Genomic DNA, 17,724 nt, shown 5'->3' on the forward strand with positions numbered 1-17,724 from the left:
ATCTCGCTCCTCCTAGGGATACAACCGGTGCTTGCCAAACATCCGAATGAATCAGCTCCAATATACTTTTGCTCCTGGCAGTAGAAATGCCAAACTTTAATCTGTGTTGTTTACTGGTAACACAGTGCTCACAAAAGGGTAGTGACACTTTTGTAATTCTCGGCAGCAGCTTCCGTTCTGAGAGAATTTTCAAACCCCGTTCTGACATATGCCCGAGCTTTCTATGCCATAACATTGTTAATTCTTCTCCTGAACCATTTGATGCAACAGCTAGCTCCGCCTCTTTGTGTGTTTCTCCCAAAAGTACATACAGATTGGCAGCAACCTTTTCCGCCTTCATAACCACAAGCGCGCCTTTCATAATTTTCATGATCCCTTTCTCGATACGAGTTTTGCACCCGATGTCATCCAATTGCCCCAAGGACAAAAGATTTTTCGTCAGTCCTTTCACATGTCGTACCTCCTGTATGGTGCGAATGGTGCCATCAAACATTTTAATTTTGATAGTACCGACCCCAGCGATTTCCAAGGCATGATCATTTCCCATGAATACAGATCCACCTGAGATTGGTTCATAATGATCAAACCATTCTCTCCGAGACGTCATGTGCCACGTCGCTCCTGAATCCATAATCCACGTGTCACAAAATTTGTGTCTGCCTTCTGCAACAGTTGCCGCTTCGCTGAATAATATTTCACCACTGCCTGAAGTACTGGCCACATTTCCTTGAGAACTTTTATTGATACTCGTACACTCTCTCTTGAAGTGCCCTTTACCGCCACATTTAAAGCAGTAAATATTTTTCTTCTTACTTCTCGACTTTGATCTACCTCGCCTTTGGCTCCCACTGGAGTCACGGTCCATAAATCTTCCTCTTATCATCGGTAAAGCCTCTGCCTGCTTCGATGTTACCAACCTATCTTCCTTATTCTTGCGCCGGCTTTCTTCTCCGAGAACCGCAGTTAAGACATCGTCGAATCTTAGAAAGCCCATAAGAATATTATTGGTAATGTTGATGATAAGTTGATCATATGAATCTGGTAGACCTTGAAGTAGAAGCTCCGCACGTTCATTTTCCCCTATTTTATGCCCCATGGAAGTGAGTTGGGCAAATAGAGTATTTAGTGTATTGATATGGTCGGTCATCGATGAGGATTCCGCCATCCGAAGAGTATAAAGCCTTCTCTTTAGGAAAATCATATTGTGTAGCGACTTGACCTCGTACATCTTTGTTAGAGTATCCCAGATAACTTTAGCTGTTTTTATCTCAGAGATACTTGACAAAACTTCGTCTGCTATAGCCAAGTGTAAATTGGCAACAGCGTTGTCATTCATCTCATTCCACTTTCCATCATCCGCAATCTCCACCGGTCTGTCTCCAATAGCCGCCAAGCAATTCTCCTTTCTTAAAACTGCTTGTATCTTTATTTTCCACAGCATAAAATTGCTTCCGTTGAACTTTGCTATCTCGTACCTTCCTGCCATTATGTCTACAACAATTTTAGTAGACCAGACAAAATAATCCCGCCTTAAATAAAAAATCTCAAAAAATCTTTTCTGATGTGGAAGATCAGTCTAAGCTGCAACCACAGAGCATACTCAGAATTTTAGGAAATTTTAAACCAAGGCTCTGATACCACTTGTTGGTCCCACGTGTGGAATTTGAGATAATAAAACCCGAAAATAAAGAATAAATTGGACACCGAGATTTACGTGGAAAACCCCTAAAAATTATTAGGGTAAAAACCACGGGCAAGATGAAAAGATTTCCACTATAATATTTTACTGGTGTACAACTCACTCACTGTGTTTCCAAAGAGAACACAAACTCTCTTAATACAGGAGAACAAACACCTATCAAATATTATAGAACGCACTCAAATATGTGTATATTGAGAGAGGAACTAAGAATGGGATGATTTGAAATGAAGGAATGAAGCTCTATTTATAGAGCCTCCTGACCGTGTGAAGACGCGTTAAAAACGCGTCTTCTATTTCTTTACGAAACCTGCTGCAACTTGTACGCATCTTCAATCTTCAAATTTAAATGAAACACGTTTATTTCATTTAATGGTCCCCCCCTTCAATTTCTGCCGACAAAAAGGGCTGTAGTCTTTTGCGATACAGCTATGGATAGCTTGGATAATCTATTCTTTGAATCTGCTTTTAGCAAGGGCTTATAGGGGAGAGTTCGTGCTTTGCTAAAATATCAGATTAAATTCTTAATAGTGTCTGTCGATATTCGATATGATGCATTACATACAATATGATAGTTCAAAAACATCTCTCCTCTTTACTTATTTTCTATGGCCCTAATACTAGAATCCTAATTCATTGAGATATGTGCTATCTTCAATCTTGTTGTTCCAATAATACCAACATCTCAACCAGTCCAATCTTCGTTGCTGGCATCCGTATCCTGTCAAATTGTTGGAACCAAAAGAGCATCATAAAAAAACATACAGCAAATGAATGAAAACGGATATCATGTGAAATCATGCTACTATAAACACGTATGCATGATTTTGAAAAGAATTGGCTAGTGGATTTGTAAAACAGGTTTATTATTTGAAAACATAATGGCAAGAAACATGTTCTGGCAACTTCTCAAAGCATTTGGTGATTCCTACTCGGCATGATATGAAAGAGTACAATTGGTGTTATGCCGAGAAGCAGATGTCCCCTGATATTTATTGATTTCTCTTTACACATGCAACACCAAATGCAAAATATGGGATGGTCAATTAGAGTAACTTGATTTAACTCGCCATCATCACTAATAATGTTTCCGCTAACATGGAAACTTTATTAAAAAAGTAAATGAAAAACCATTTATTAAACAAAATCAGCCGAAGATACATACCACCTAAGAACAATAGGAAGCAAATGAAACCAAATTGTGAAATAAACACAACATAGATGATTGTGTGGTATTACCATGAGGTAGAAACTAGAGCACACATAGCAAGTAATAAGAGTTAGCAAGGATTAATTTATAGAGTTTGCAAGAACATGAGTTCATACCTGAGAGGAATCATTAGGATCTGACGATTCTGAAGCAAACTTCCTGTCACCTGGTCCATTACTTTCCCTACCCTGTGTTGACAAGTTGATAACTTCACTTTATATTAAAAATCATATCCAATTAAAAGATGCGAACAAAGAGGTTGAACGAATGAGAGAGATGGCAATGATGCATAGTAAACTATCTTCAGAGAAAACAAAGCAATTCTGGCCATGGGCAGCTAGAGCAAACTTATTCCAGATGCAACCATGAATGCAGTATTTAACTGAAACCAATTTACAGATTCCATGAATTGAGTGATTGATTGCAAAAATTATAAAAGAGGTCCAATTGAGCACCAACAAGTTGTATTAGCCAAAAAAATGTTACCAAAGGCAAAAGGCTTCAGCACAAGTGACTGACAGCAAGTCGTGACAGCCAATGGATGTCAGTTTTCAGGGTCAGAAGAGGTTAATTACCGTAACATCGGCAGATATATAATGCAGTTTCACACTGCAGAACAAGATCATACTCTTATTCATCAAAAAAATCCCACTGTGCTTAATTAATGTACTGTTTGAGTATTACAGGAAGTTCGCATTTGTAGCAGACATCGGCAATCATATGGATACAAAAGCTAGCAAAACGGGAAAACTTTCATCAGGGTTCAAGCAGTTTGCATATTATGTCTAATCTGGCTATTCACAGTTCTCAATTGCTAGCTTAGCTTACACAAACTGTAGCTCCATTGCATTACCTTCTCCTCCACCTTCTTGAACAATGTAGATAGAGTCGTTTGAACAAGAGAAGAGCGACAAGTTTTAGACAAATCCTGAGATTTTGCGGTTCCCTTCTTCTGATGCAAATCTGTATCATGTTTCACAGCATCATTACTGTCGACATCAAACACTACTGGACTGGAACTTTCAGTCTGTGCATGCATGTATTTAAGGAACTCAGACTTCAGAAGGTGAAAAAAGATTGTATAATGGCTGATAAAAGAAACCCCCAGAGATTCATATCACTTACAAACAGAGAAGTTTTAGATTTATAATTTCTTTTCGCTTCGATATCCTTTTCTTCATCTTCATCTTCATCAGAGCTTTCATTTCCATTTGCAATAACATCATCCCCAGATGACCCCTCTGCAAAACTGGGCGCAAATAATCTTAGATATCTGTTGTGTTTCCTAAGGTGCGGTGGACAAAGATTTCTTTGAAAAGAGGTGTCTTCATGAGACCTTAATGGTTGTGACACAAACAAAGAGGATAAGAATAAAGGAAATGAAGACTACTTCATAATCAATAGACAAATTTGAATACAATGATTTGCTAAACATATAATGGCATAAATTAAAGAAGGCGCTGCTCTACTCCCTGCATCAACAAATTTTAAGTGGTAAGATTGGATCATTCCGGTGACCAGGCATGAACATGATTATAAAACCGACTAAACCTGTGAGAGCCTAATTTTACCCAAGCCCATTTCCCCTCCAACCATTCCCGATTCATTCCAGTGCGTAGCACCATTCCCATCTGCTCTCTCGCTCAATTTCTTCTTCTGCCCCTTGCTTCCGGAAAGCAGGTCGCCGGAGCTCGTACCAGCTAGCCCAAGTGGCCTCTCAATCGATTGAAACCAGAAAAGTGAGAAACGAGCTAGATCTCCTGCTGCTGCTCGAATTCTTGTCTGGATTTTCTAGCTTCCTTCTCATTTTCCTTGTAGCTTGAAAAGCTTGTTTCCAACCACTAATCATAACCTGGGAATCAATTGAAGGTATACCCAAATTCTAGGGTTTCGAATTTTGATTATAAGTTCAATTTTTTGGTTAAATTGTTGATGATTGTTATGTTGTTGATTGTAGGTGATTCATTGAGTCGATTGGAGGCATCGATTGAATTTTTCGGAATTTATTTAGCATTTTTGAAAATTTCAGCTTATGCATACTTGGGTATTTCGATTTTTCAGGAGTTTAATCAATTGAGTTTGGTTGTTCTCATTCTTTAGAATTGTTAAAGTTAAAGATTGGAAACTTTAGTTCGATAATAGATAGTAGCAGTGTTCTAAAATGTGGCCTAGGTGGCTAGGCAGAGGCCAGCCACACCGATAAGGTGCTAGGCAGCCGGGCGCGCCTAGGCGGAGGCCAGCCGCCTAGGTAGGCCTGATTTTTTCTTTCAGAAAATTGGGCTTTTAAATTTAAAGATCCGCTATAAGCCCATTTAAAAAAACAAAATTTGGGCTCAGTAAGTCTGCTGCATTTCTTTCCTTCTCGTTATTTTCCAGAGACACCTTCTCGGCCACGACTCCTCGTTACAGGACTACTCCGTTCCAGAGACTCGAGTTATTCTTTGTTCTCACTTTCTATATAGCATTAGAGACTTAACGTTCCAGGACTCCTCGTTCCAGACACTCGATATATGTTCGGCCAGGACTCCTCATTCCAGGGAAACCTTGGCGTAACGCTATGTATAATGCATTTAGGCTCAACTTTCTTAACTTTTCCATGAGTTTTAGAGTTTTTTATCTGTGGCAGTGCATTGTCAAAACAATATGTTGATCCAAACATATGAAGTGACTTTGAGATTTTTGGTACTATCATTTGTTTGTGTGGTGTTACCACATCAAATTTTCAGGTCTATTGCTGAAAAGGTTGAAGTATTTTGTATTCAGCAAGATTTGGAGGGTAACAATGGCAAGCAATCCATCGTCGACTGCATCCGTCACTCAGCTTGAATCTGGGATTCTCAAGAGAAAGTCAAATAACATCGGATAGGAGTTTGGTATGTTGATTGATCCTAAGAACCTCGACAAAATTAAATGCAAGTTGTGTCAGAAAATGATGTCCGGTGGAGTGTATAGAATCAAGGAGCACATAGGAAATATATCTGGAAATGTATCTGGTTGTCGAAACGAATCTTAAGAAGATCGTAATAAGCGTAAACAGGCTACTTTAGAAGGGAGAAACAAAAAGAAAAATAAAATACAGAAAGAAGAAAGTTGTAGAGCAGAGGTTAATATTTCTCTAGACGAAGAAGAAGATGCTGAAATTGAAAGGATGTATGGAATTAAAAAACCTCATCTATTTGGCCCCATGGATACATATGCATCGATGATTGCTCCAGAAAATGTAAGTTCAGGTGAGAGTAAAGTGCTTCGCCAAAAAAATATAAATGAGAGTCTTTGCAAAGAGAGAACTCAACAAGTTTAACAATATGTTGGAGATGGGCTTATGAAAATGGAATCTCATTCATTGCTCTTGATAATGATAGCTTCAAGCGACTAATGGAGGCAGTAGGTCAATTTGGACCAGGGTTCACGCCTCCAACTCAATATCAACTTAGAGAGCCACTTTTGAAAGCTGAGGTTGAAAGAACAAAGCAACTGTTGAAGAAGCACGAAGAAGAATGGGCAAAGAATGGGTGCTCTATTATGACATGTGCATGGAGTGATAGAAAAAGAAGAAGCATATTAAATTTGTGTGTTAATTGCAAGGAAGGTACTGTATTTTTTGAGTCTAAGGAGTCTTCAGACGAGGCACATACAGCTGGACTTATTTTTGAGTATGTTGACAAGTGTGTTGAACAAGTAGGAGCTCAAAATGTTGTTCATATTGTAACAGACAATGCCACCAACAATATGGATGCGGCTAAACTGATGAAAGAAAAGCAGCCTGGGGTCTTTTGGAGTTCATGTGCAACTCATACTGTTAATCTCATGCTTGAAAGTTTTGGCAAGCTTCCAAGATTTAAAAAGATCATCGACCAAGCCAAGTCTTTTACAATTTTCATTTATGCTCACCATAAGACTTTGTCATTGATGAGAAGTTTTACGAAGAAAAGAGACATAGTCCGGCCAGGAGTTACCAGGTTTGCATCAAACTTCCTCATATTGCAAAGTTTGATTGAGAAAAAATCTAGTTTAAGGGCCATGTTTACAAGTGATACGTGGGAGAACTGTAAATGGTCAAAGACAAACAAAGGGAAATTGGCTTACTCTACTGTGATGAGCACGAGTTTTTGGAATAGTGTGACACTTTGTTTGAAAATATTATCTCCTTTGGTCAGAGTTCTCCGATTGGTTGACGGAGATAGAAAGCGATCCATGGGATTTCTATATGGGGAGATTCTTCGAACTAAAGAAGATATCAAGGTGGCCCTGAACAATGTCAAATCAAATTATCAACCTATGATAGTGATTATTGAGTCAAAAATGAAAGATAGACTTGATACATCATTGCATACCACATCCTTGATCCCTGCTTCTACTACAAAAAGAGTTCTACTTGCTCTTTATGGAGAGGTCGCGACAGGGATTTTTGAATGCATGGAAGTTTGCATGCCGATGAGTTTGAACTGCAAGATACAATTATTAACAAAGAATTTGCAAAATACAGAGATAAGACTGGATTATTTGGGAAAGCATTGCCTGCAAAAGCATGTGAAAAAAACGACGATACATTTGATCCATGTACATGGTGGAGTACTCTACGGTGCCACACACCCAACTTGCTAAGAGTGGCATTGAAGATTCTTTCATTAACTACAAGTACATCTGGGTGTGAAAGAAATTGGAGTGCATTTGAAGAAATAAAATTTAAACTTTAATTAAAATAAATTATTAATTTTTAAAGTGTATGTTCATATTCATTTTTTTTTAGATTCATACAATGAAATAGGTTGGATGTCAATAGGTTGAACAATATAGTATTTGTCCAATTTAATGCTAGATTGTTTAACAAGCAAAAAAGAGAGAAAAAAGAACGTCGACGTCCTTCTTGAAAAAGATGCTTCAAATGCACAAGGTTGGATTGTGGATGGTGGGGAAGAAAATAAAGTTGAACCAAGTTTGGGGCTCACTTGGCAATTAGTTGATGAAGAAACTGGGGCAGATGAAAATCTAAAACCCCGAAAAACTCTAGAGTTAGAAAACTTCACGAGGATGATTTTGAATCTGAAGAAGAAGATGATCACAATGATGATATTGATTTTGTGTCCAATGAAGAACAAGTCGATGAAAATTTCAGAGAAAAGAAGTAGAGTAAATTTGTGATGACACATTAGACTATTTCATTGTGAATTTAGAAGAAATCTGAATTCTTTCTTATTTTATTGAGATTACATAGACTATGTTGGGAATATTTTGAACGTATTTTAAATTTGATGTTATTGTGTTGAAGTTCTAGTATTTATTTATTATATTTTGATACCGTGGCGCCTGACTAGCGCCTAGCGAATTGCCAGCCCAACGCCTAGCGAATTGCCAACCCAGCGCCTAGCGAATTTTAGAAGCTTGGATAGTAGTTTCGATAATTTGAGAATTTTTGAATTATATTGTCAAAGTTGAGAATTTTAGGAATTTGTGGATATTAGTCGTTTAAATTCTAGTTTAGGAGACGTTGGAACTAAAAATATTTATTTTGGGAATTTTAGTTTATATGTTGCGAGTTTTAGAATTTATAAAGCCTAAATGGTAATTTTAAAATTTTAGGCTAATTGTTGTATATTGGAAAATAAATAGAAGATGATTTGAAATGAATTAATTGTCACGAGTTTGGATAACCAGGAAGCATCTAAAACTTCATAAATTATAGTGGTAATTAAAGTTGAAGGTTAAGGTACGGATTGATCATTTCCTTACAGTGTCCATAGAGACGTGTAATTTAATTGATGTGAACTGACTGATTTTATGTGAATTATGTGATTATGTACTCCTTGTGTTATTGGAATGCATTTTAGGATCTTTCCTAATTTCATAAAATAAAATATGATTTTTAAATATATTGGAATAATATGTGAATTATATGCATAGTTGAGCACGCAATCATATTGGGCTATGATTCTGTTGTTTCCGAGATTTCCATTTACTCTTGGATGAGTTATTTAGACATCAAGACCGAGGGCGTGATAACGTCACAACTCTGATGACTAGCGGAAGGGCCGAGCAGTTCTGCAAAATGTCACCGCTAATGCATATGTGCAGGGCCAAGGGCGTATTTGACATGTCACACCTCTGTCACATGTTACCACAGTTGTTATCGATTCGTTAGATCCAATTTGATAACTGAGATTATTTGGTACCCTACGTGCATTGCATTGATTATATTGCATGTCATTTATATATCTTGTAATTTATTTTATCTTCGTATTGGGATTCGACTCCTGTCCCTCGGGGCTACTTTGGTTTGTTATGTGATTACATAGCAGGTTATATAGGCGATTCTGATCCAGTTGGCCGAGGGTCTAGGAGCACAATGAGTTGATTCATATTGAGTTTTGAGTCCCCGGATATTTATACTATGTATTGAGTCATTTGCCAAAGAGATGCCTCGTGTATTTGTATGTCCGTATACTTTAGTGTTGGATTTTATTTGGTGTAATCGAGGCTGACTAACTATGGATGTGATTGATGTGTGGTTTGATATATTTGACCCTATTTTCGGGTATATAAATGTTGTTGTATTGTTGAAATTATTGAGATGAGAAAGTAACATGTGCTACCACTTGTAGATAATTGTAAACAATACAAACAAAATTGAAGACAGCCAGTTTCTTTATAAATTCACAAAGATATCCCTATTAATGTAACAAGACCTCAAATCACTGGAATAAACTATTTTTCGTATTTTTCTATTGGAGACTGAAAATACAGACCAAGATATTGCGGGAAAATCATTTTCAAAATTAAAAAGATTATGTGTATGATTGTAATTATTTAGTCAATATTTATCACAGATTTCGTGGGATTTAGATTAAGGAAATATTTTGCAAGATTACTATTTTTGGGAGGATCCATTTTTTGTTCAAGATTTGTGCAGATTCTATGAGAAGAAGACGTGTGGCAGAGGAAGAAATGGGACAAATTCTGACTCATTGTCATGGCCGTGAGGTAGGTGGTCACTTTGAACCGATGAGAACAGCATCCAAGGTAATTGAATGTGTCTTTTATTGGCACGATTTTTAGAGATGCCCGTTCATACGTTATTGCATGTGATAGATGCCAACAGACAGGTAACATCTTTAATCACAATGAAATGCCTTTAAATAATATCTTTGAATGTGAGGTTTTTGATGTTAAGAGGATTGATTTTATGGGACCGCTTCCAACATCCTTCACAAAAAAAATATATTTGGGTTGTGGTCGACTAAGTTTCTAAGTGGGTAGAGACAAAGCTTATGCCACTAATGATGCTCGGGTGGTACTTAAATTTTTTAAGAAAATATTTTTAATAGGTTTGGTACACCTCGAGCAATCATTTGTGATGGTGGTACTAATTTTTGTAAAAGGATTTTTGAAAAACTTTTAAGCAAATATGGTGTCACCTACAAGATCTCGACTCTATATCACCCTCAGACAAGTAGTCAAGTAAAAGTGTCAAATCGATAGATGAAAAGGATTTTGGAAAAGACATTGAGTGAGTCGAAAGGATTGGGCTGTAAGGTTAGATGACGTTCTTTGGGCTTATCGACTGATTTCATGAAACCGCATAGATAAATGCAAATCGTTTATTGTCAATCCGTTTATTGTGTTGATCGTTTAGTTACACATTATATCTAAATGAGTAAATCCACGGGTTGTCAATCCACATAGATAAATGCAAATCGCTTATTGTGTTAATTGTTTGGATAAATGCAAATTGCTTATCCCTTAGCTTTCGACTTATTAGGCAAATCGTTCTTGAGCTTATGAATTGAATTGAGCCCACCTAAGCAAATATCAATTTATGCAATTCATCTACACATCAAGCCTTATTGTAGCACTTCCTAGATGAATGAAACTCTTGGTATATTCTATATGCCTAAGGAATACAATTTAAATATTGCATTTGTGAAAGAACCAAGCTTCTTGAAAAAAAAGAACTTCGGAAAAAAAGATATGTAAGGCGTGGGGGAGCGAAATAAATGAATGAAATCAAATTCTTATGTTAAAAAGGGAATAATGTATGGAGTTGAAGAAAATCAGATGAACTAAATCTGAATGTGCTCAAATTGATATATCATTGTACTCTCGCCTCTTATCTATCTTATCTTTCCTTTGGTAACGATACGTACATTGAGCAGTAATTAACGCTTGAAAAGTTCTAATGATTATTGGTAATTTGTGAAAAGGAATGTCAGGGGATTGGCACAAACATGTAGATTAAAGTCTCTTACAACTTTGAGAATGAACCTATTTGAAATGTCTGATCCTAGAACCAACATTGCACGCACACACAAACAAATTCCATGAAAAATTATAGTGTTTAAACTTAATAGGATGTACAAACACTAACAATTTGTGTTGATGGATGGGAGATATGTTGGTTATTCGCTGAGGAATAGCGATGAACCATGAATGTACCATTGAGCTAGATTTTTGTATTGTTTGTGTTATGTTCTATAACCTATTTTGCTCAAGGGCGAGCAAAGTTTTAGTATGGGAAGGTTGATGTGTATCGTTTTTAAGTAGTTTTATTGTGTCATTTTGAATCTTATTCATGCATTGTTTGTTTATGTTGCGTACTTGCATATATGTTTAGTTGTTTTTATTAAATATTTTGCATAATAATTGTTCATCATGTGTTTTGAGTTTAATTGTAGACAATTTGATCAAGAAAGGCGAGTGTAAGAGTTCAAATTCGAGGATTGTGTGCTAGGGCTGTCAAACTTACCCACCCCAACGAATAAGGAGAAAAAAAGTGAATCAACAAGCATAGCGTGTTGGGGTGGGCAAAAATAAGGTTATGTGATGGTTCAGGATAGGCTCGAGTCAAGAAACGTAGGAAAATGTCAATAAAAGGAAGTTCGGGTCCAGGGATAAAATGGTCATTTTACGTCCCGGGTAGTTCGAATGTCCTGACAGTGTCCCGAGGGGTCATAATACATGTTAAATGATTTTTAAAATCAGTATGGTGAATTTATGATATTTTAACGATAAATGCTACAGTTGAGCGATTTTCCGAAAAATGCTTATTTTACGATTTTTGGAGGATATGATATGTTATAAATAAAAAGAAAGGAGAATGGATGTGAATTGACTGTGACTCTGAGGATTTATGGGGGATCCGTCTTAAGAATGGGCGGTGAACTTACTTTATTTTAGGTCACAGCCCAGTGACGAGAGTTGCTGACGCCCCGCTGCCAGGTACCATGGTTTATAGATTGATCAATCGAACAGAGGATAAAGGATAATGGATAGTCACTTTCAAGGATCAAACTTCACTAAAATGATTTATGATGAGGAAACGTTTATGATATTATGTGCTTAAATGATTTACGAAAAAGTTTATATGTTTACGAGTTTTTAAGCCAGCTTATTTTATTAAAAGTACTCTTTTAAGGATGCATGTGCCTGAATATGTATTACTCGTTACGTATGGTTTGAATGTACTGAGTTGTTAGACTCACTAGGTTTGAATGGTCACAGGTGAAGATGATGTTGAGGGAGGCTCGGACGCTTGAATGGATCGGGCATGGCAGTACACTTCCAAAGACTATGTTTCCACAATATTATGACAATCAAAGTTTTAAAATTTTGAGAATTATTTTAAAGAGAGATTTATGTTTTGTTTTTAAAAGTTTAGACGCTGGATTTCGTATGATTGACGTATGCTTTTATGATTGACGACTTATGGAATTATATTGCAAATTTCGTTTTTTTAAAAATATGCATTATGTTTTGGTATAATTCAGTCTTCATGAAGGTATTGAAAAAAGTTTTCTAGTATTATTTATTTAAATTAAAAGGTAAGGACGTTTCAGATACTTTTGTAGAGTGAGATTTTTTATTGAGATATATGTTTTTTATTTTAGGAAATTTTTGATCACATTTTATTAATTTATATTTTTTATTCTTTAAATGTTTATTAACAAATAATATTTTAAAAAAAAAAACTAAGGGCTGAACCAGACCCGGACCGTAACCAGCCACGTGCGGGGCGGTACCCTACCTGAACCGAGACCGAACCTAGCCTGTGGCCAGATCTACAGACATACTCACCAAAGGATGGGCCGGAGCAGATTTTCAAAGACCAGTTGGCAAGCTTGGAATGGATAGCATCCATTCCCCAACTTGAGGGGGTGTGTGGGAAATCGCTTTCAAAATAAAAAAAGATTACATGTATAATTGTAATTATTTAGTAAATATTTATCACAGATTTTGTGGGATTTAGATTAAAGAAATATTATCTAAGATAAGATATTATAATTGAAGGGTCTGATAGTAAACTAAAACTGAATGGAGGCAAAGCACTTTCCTAAATTGTCTACAAGAGCAATGTGTCCAAAACGAACATGTAAATTATAATTGAAGCGCCTGACGCATGATTCAAACTAAAAGGATGCCATTTTAAAAAGAAGAGAAATACTTGAACGTTTTCCCGGCAGTTCTAGCTGAATGTCGACTAGGGGTCACTTCTGTCAATTTTTTTACATCAGTTGGACTTTCTATTGAATCATTTTCCACATCAACTTTTGGGGACTCAGGTTCCAAGAATTGCATGGCAGATTTTCCAGATACCGCTTTGCCATCACATGTGGCACCAATGCCACCCTTGAAATCATACTCGGCGGGTTTTTCCTTGAGCCCAAGACATAGGAATATATGTCAGAGATATCCCAGAAATATTACTTAATATTCAATTGGAAATTGTTTTCCTATTAAATGCAAGTGAGAAATTCCAGGCTAACCAAATTCAGCTCATTCGGAAACCGGAGTTGTAATTCTTGTGGATTCGCATCTTTTGTTCCAATCCACCATGCATCTGAAAAGACTATCTAAAATGCAAGAGGTCAACAGACATGACCTTATACATCAAACAAAAACAAATAACAGAACTCAAAGAAGAAAAACATGTTCAGAAATAAAAAGAATGTATCTTATCAACTCAGATTATGAACTGATGCATATCGTTCATCATTAACAGAGAAGGCTAAACAATGTATAGGTAGAACCTAAAGTAAAAAATCAGCTATAAAATCCTTACCTATTGTTTTAATAACGTGGTGAACTTAGCTTTTGAAAACTTCTTTCCTAGTCCTTTTTAAAACAATTCAGAAAAGGTCCTCCCTATTACCTTTTCTCATACTTCTAAAAATAGATTGGAATGACTAATTTGTATTATTTTTTTCGAAATTGTGTTTTCGAAATGTTTTGATGTTCTTTATTTTCTTTTGGCCGCTCTAAAGTGGAACTTCCCTGATGAAAAAAAAACATTGATAACACATAAGCTCCAAAAAAGTGTGCTATATAGTATATACAACAAAAGAATCTGGTATACTTGATAACAAAGGATGAGTTTGAACATTGCTCTCATAGCAGCAAATATAAAGTTCCTGAATCAAAGACAGGTAAGCAACAATTGAGAAGAAAACTAAACGGACAAAAAATTCTAACCATATTGTCGAAATAGTCATCACAAGTTACATTCTTGCCACCTTTGGAAAACTGCAGCGTCAAATACCTATTTTTAGGATAAACGATAGTCCCGAACAACTTCATTTGACCCTACAGGTTTCAGGGAATTGAACAGCATGAGCTAAATAAAGTTAAATTTGATCTAACAAATTCATTATCAGCCTTTCAAAATGCATTCATGATGAAAATATGAGTTAGATAGCATTTGAAAGAGCTACTTCACTAGCCTTCCATTCAGAATATAAGGTACAAAACTTGAAGCGCCATGAACAACAGACTCACCCCACTTCCTGTCAATAATCCTTGTTCTAGCTAGCTAAAATGACAAACAAAAAAGACAGAACGGGGAAAAACATGACAAATCCAAACAGCAATTAGAATATACCTGAGGGAAATCGAGGTAGAGGACTGGGTTTTTGGTGCCTAGATCCTTGAGCTCGCCTATTTTTCCACCAGAAATGGGGCCGAGTAGACCAGGAAACGAGAAGAGGTACCTGTTCTTGCGCTGTGACTTCCTCAATATATCCTTGCCATGGTGTTTCATCACCGTTTTGGACGGCCCAAGAGCTGTCGACGGACCAAATTTAGCCGGATTTTGCGACAAAATGTGTCGAGAAAAGGCCAATTTTTTCCGCCTGGTTCTCTCCTCCGTAATTGGGTCTACTGCGGCGGCGATTCCTTCCTTCTTGCCACCTCGAGCCATTATCGTTTCAATTTTCCGTTTGTGTGTTCGCTTCAAGGCGGGAACTCGGTCACTGTAAACTCTCCGTCGACATAGAAAGAAAAGTTTTTGGCTAATTTTCGTTTTGTTTTTTTAGATAAAATTTTTGAAAACAAACAATACTATGCTGGGATGTAAACGATCCAAATCAAGTCATATAGTATCAGGCGTGAGCTTGGTTCGTTTAAGATTAATTCAAGCTCTAGCTCGAGCTCGAGCTTGATTCGAGCTTTTATCATCTGGCTTGAGTTTGACTCGTTTAAGATTGATAAAACTCAATCTCAAACTCGGGCTTTATTCGAGCTTTTATCATCATGTTAGAATTCGACTTGTTTTGAAATTACTAAACTTGTGAAAAGCTCGAGTTCGACTCGTTAAAAGCTCGTTTATCATGTTAATCAAGCCAGGCTCGACCTTGGTTTATTAATAGCTCGTTTATCATATTTAACAAGCCTGACTTGAGCTCGGCTCGTTTTCGAGCTCGTAAAACATACAATTGTGCTCGAATTTGAGCTTGATTCGAGCTTTTTAAAATTAAATATATCTATGAACTAATTTTATATTAGACATACAAATTTAACTTTTATTAGTACTAATATTTTTATTTTTCAATTCAACAAATGAGTCAAGCTCGAGCTGACGAGCCACCTAAACGAGCCGAGTTCAAGCTCGCGAGCCTATTAACGAACATGTTTGCGATCTCACGAGCCGAATACGCTTAGGCTTGAGCTTGGTTTGATTAAGTTGTCGAGCTCAAAATCGAGCTTGAGCTTGGTTTGATATGATTAACAAACGAACTCAAACAAGCTTTTTATCGAGCCGAGCTCCGAATAGCTCGCGAACGGTTTGGTTTGTTTACATCTCTAATACTATCCCATTCTTATTTTTTCAACACAGTCAATTGTTTTAATTCAAATGTTGTTTAAAAAATAGTTAGACAAAATCTTATAGTATTTGATAATGGCAAAAACTTATGTGAGACGGTCTCACGGGTCATATTTTGTGAGACGGATCTTTATTTGAGTAATCCATGAAAAAGTATTACCTTTTATGCTAAGGGTGTTACTTTTTATGGTGAATATGGGTATGGTTGACCCGTCTCACATATTGAGATCTGTGAGACGGTCTCACATGAGACCTACTCTTTGATAATTACTAATAATTTTGAGTAGGTCTTTTGTGAGACGGTCTCACAAATCTTTATCTGTGAGACAATTCAACCCTACCGATATTCACAATAAAAATAATACTCTTAGTATAAAAAGCAATAATTTTTTGTAGAACCCAAATAAGATATCTGTCTTACAAAATACAGCCCGTGAAACCGTCTCACACAAGTTTTGTCCAATAATTTTTATCTTTTTCCATTATCCAACCTAACATTTTCAAAAAAACTTGGTGTTTTAAGATAAACATTTAAAAACATAAGTTACCGATATTGTTTTTGGTTCATTTTGAATATAGCTACACGATCATATAACTCGAATTTTATGGTATCATATTATATATTTACATTTTCTAACACTATAATTGATTAAGTTATTATTGCATAATGTAGACGTTTCGAGAGAATTAAAACTACCAAGAGTTCTATCTAGATCTAGAGTACATTTATTCCTTCAGATAGTAAGCTGCTCTGAAACGTCTGTTTATTCGTTTTACTTAAAACGTGCTAGAAATTTTATTTTTTTTTCTCTTACATATGCAAAGGCCCGTATTTCGTATTCATAATTTTGCGAATTATTAAAAATTTTCTAAATAAATAATTATCTTTTCTCATTTAATTAAAATAAACATGTAAATAATTTTTTAACTTTAAAATAACAATGGAAGTAAATATTGTTTTCAACCAACAATTAAAAAATAATCCAACGTAAACATCAATTTAAAAATAATCCAACGTATTAAAACTGAGTTTGAATAATAAAAGGCAGTGTTCTAAAAAGCTCGCTTAAGCCCCGCTTAAGCTTGAAGCTTGGCAAAAACGCCCCGCTTCGGAGAAAGCGGAAAAAGCGGTCAAACTGTAGTTTCACCGAATTAAGCATAATTAAGGTGTTTAATTAAGCGTGCTTAACCACAATTGATCGCATCTATTAATTTTTTTATTTTGAAGGCATGTTTTTTTATTTTAAAATAATAAATTAGGTTTATAATTTAGATGTTTATTTTTTAATTTTAATTATGATTAAGCATGTCTGATAATGATTTGACAAATATTTAACATTTTTAATGTGTTTTAGTTGCAAAAACAAATTAAGATTGTAATTTTGATATTTTATGATTTTATAAATATGAGAATTAATGCATCAGACATAAAATTTATCATATTTATGTATTATTTTATCTATTTATTGGTTTGAGATAATTACAATTACACTGAATATAAAAAACGCTTTTTCACGCTTAAGCCTGTGCTAATCTCGCTTAAGCTTGAAAAGCTTGGAGCTCGACATCCGCGCTTCGGGGCGCTTCACGCTTTTTAGAACCTTGACAAAAGGTGCATAAACTAAATCATGAGGTCCTCGAGAGTCATTTTGGCACCTTTCACCGTAAATTCTCGTACGACCTCTAAACTCGACCAAATCACGAACGGCCAAAAACATGACTTTC

General features: G+C 36.0%; 2 protein-coding genes across 2 annotated transcripts; one reads left to right on the forward strand and one right to left on the reverse strand.

Annotated features, from left to right (window-relative positions):
• Positions 1 to 2,195: 2,195 nt before the first annotated feature.
• Positions 2,196 to 15,213, reverse strand: LOC140841291 (DNA-binding protein RHL1). The gene is made up of 8 exons (XM_073208592.1): positions 14,779 to 15,213; positions 14,373 to 14,483; positions 13,667 to 13,753; positions 13,345 to 13,556; positions 4,035 to 4,158; positions 3,763 to 3,936; positions 3,026 to 3,097; positions 2,196 to 2,420 (listed from the first exon to the last, which is right to left on the reverse strand). Exons 1-8 carry the CDS (start codon positions 15,094 to 15,096, stop codon positions 2,385 to 2,387), a joined length of 1,134 nt encoding a protein of 377 aa, XP_073064693.1. The 5' UTR covers positions 15,097 to 15,213; the 3' UTR covers positions 2,196 to 2,384.
• On the forward strand, positions 4,165 to 7,514 carry LOC140842079 (uncharacterized). The gene has a single exon (XM_073209897.1). It carries the CDS (start codon positions 6,285 to 6,287, stop codon positions 7,512 to 7,514), a length of 1,230 nt encoding a protein of 409 aa, XP_073065998.1. The 5' UTR covers positions 4,165 to 6,284.
• Positions 15,214 to 17,724: the final 2,511 nt, after the last annotated feature.

The sequence above is a fragment of the Primulina eburnea genome, chromosome 9, assembly GCF_022965805.1.
Source record: "Primulina eburnea isolate SZY01 chromosome 9, ASM2296580v1, whole genome shotgun sequence".
NCBI classification, from domain to species: domain Eukaryota; kingdom Viridiplantae; phylum Streptophyta; class Magnoliopsida; order Lamiales; family Gesneriaceae; genus Primulina; species Primulina eburnea.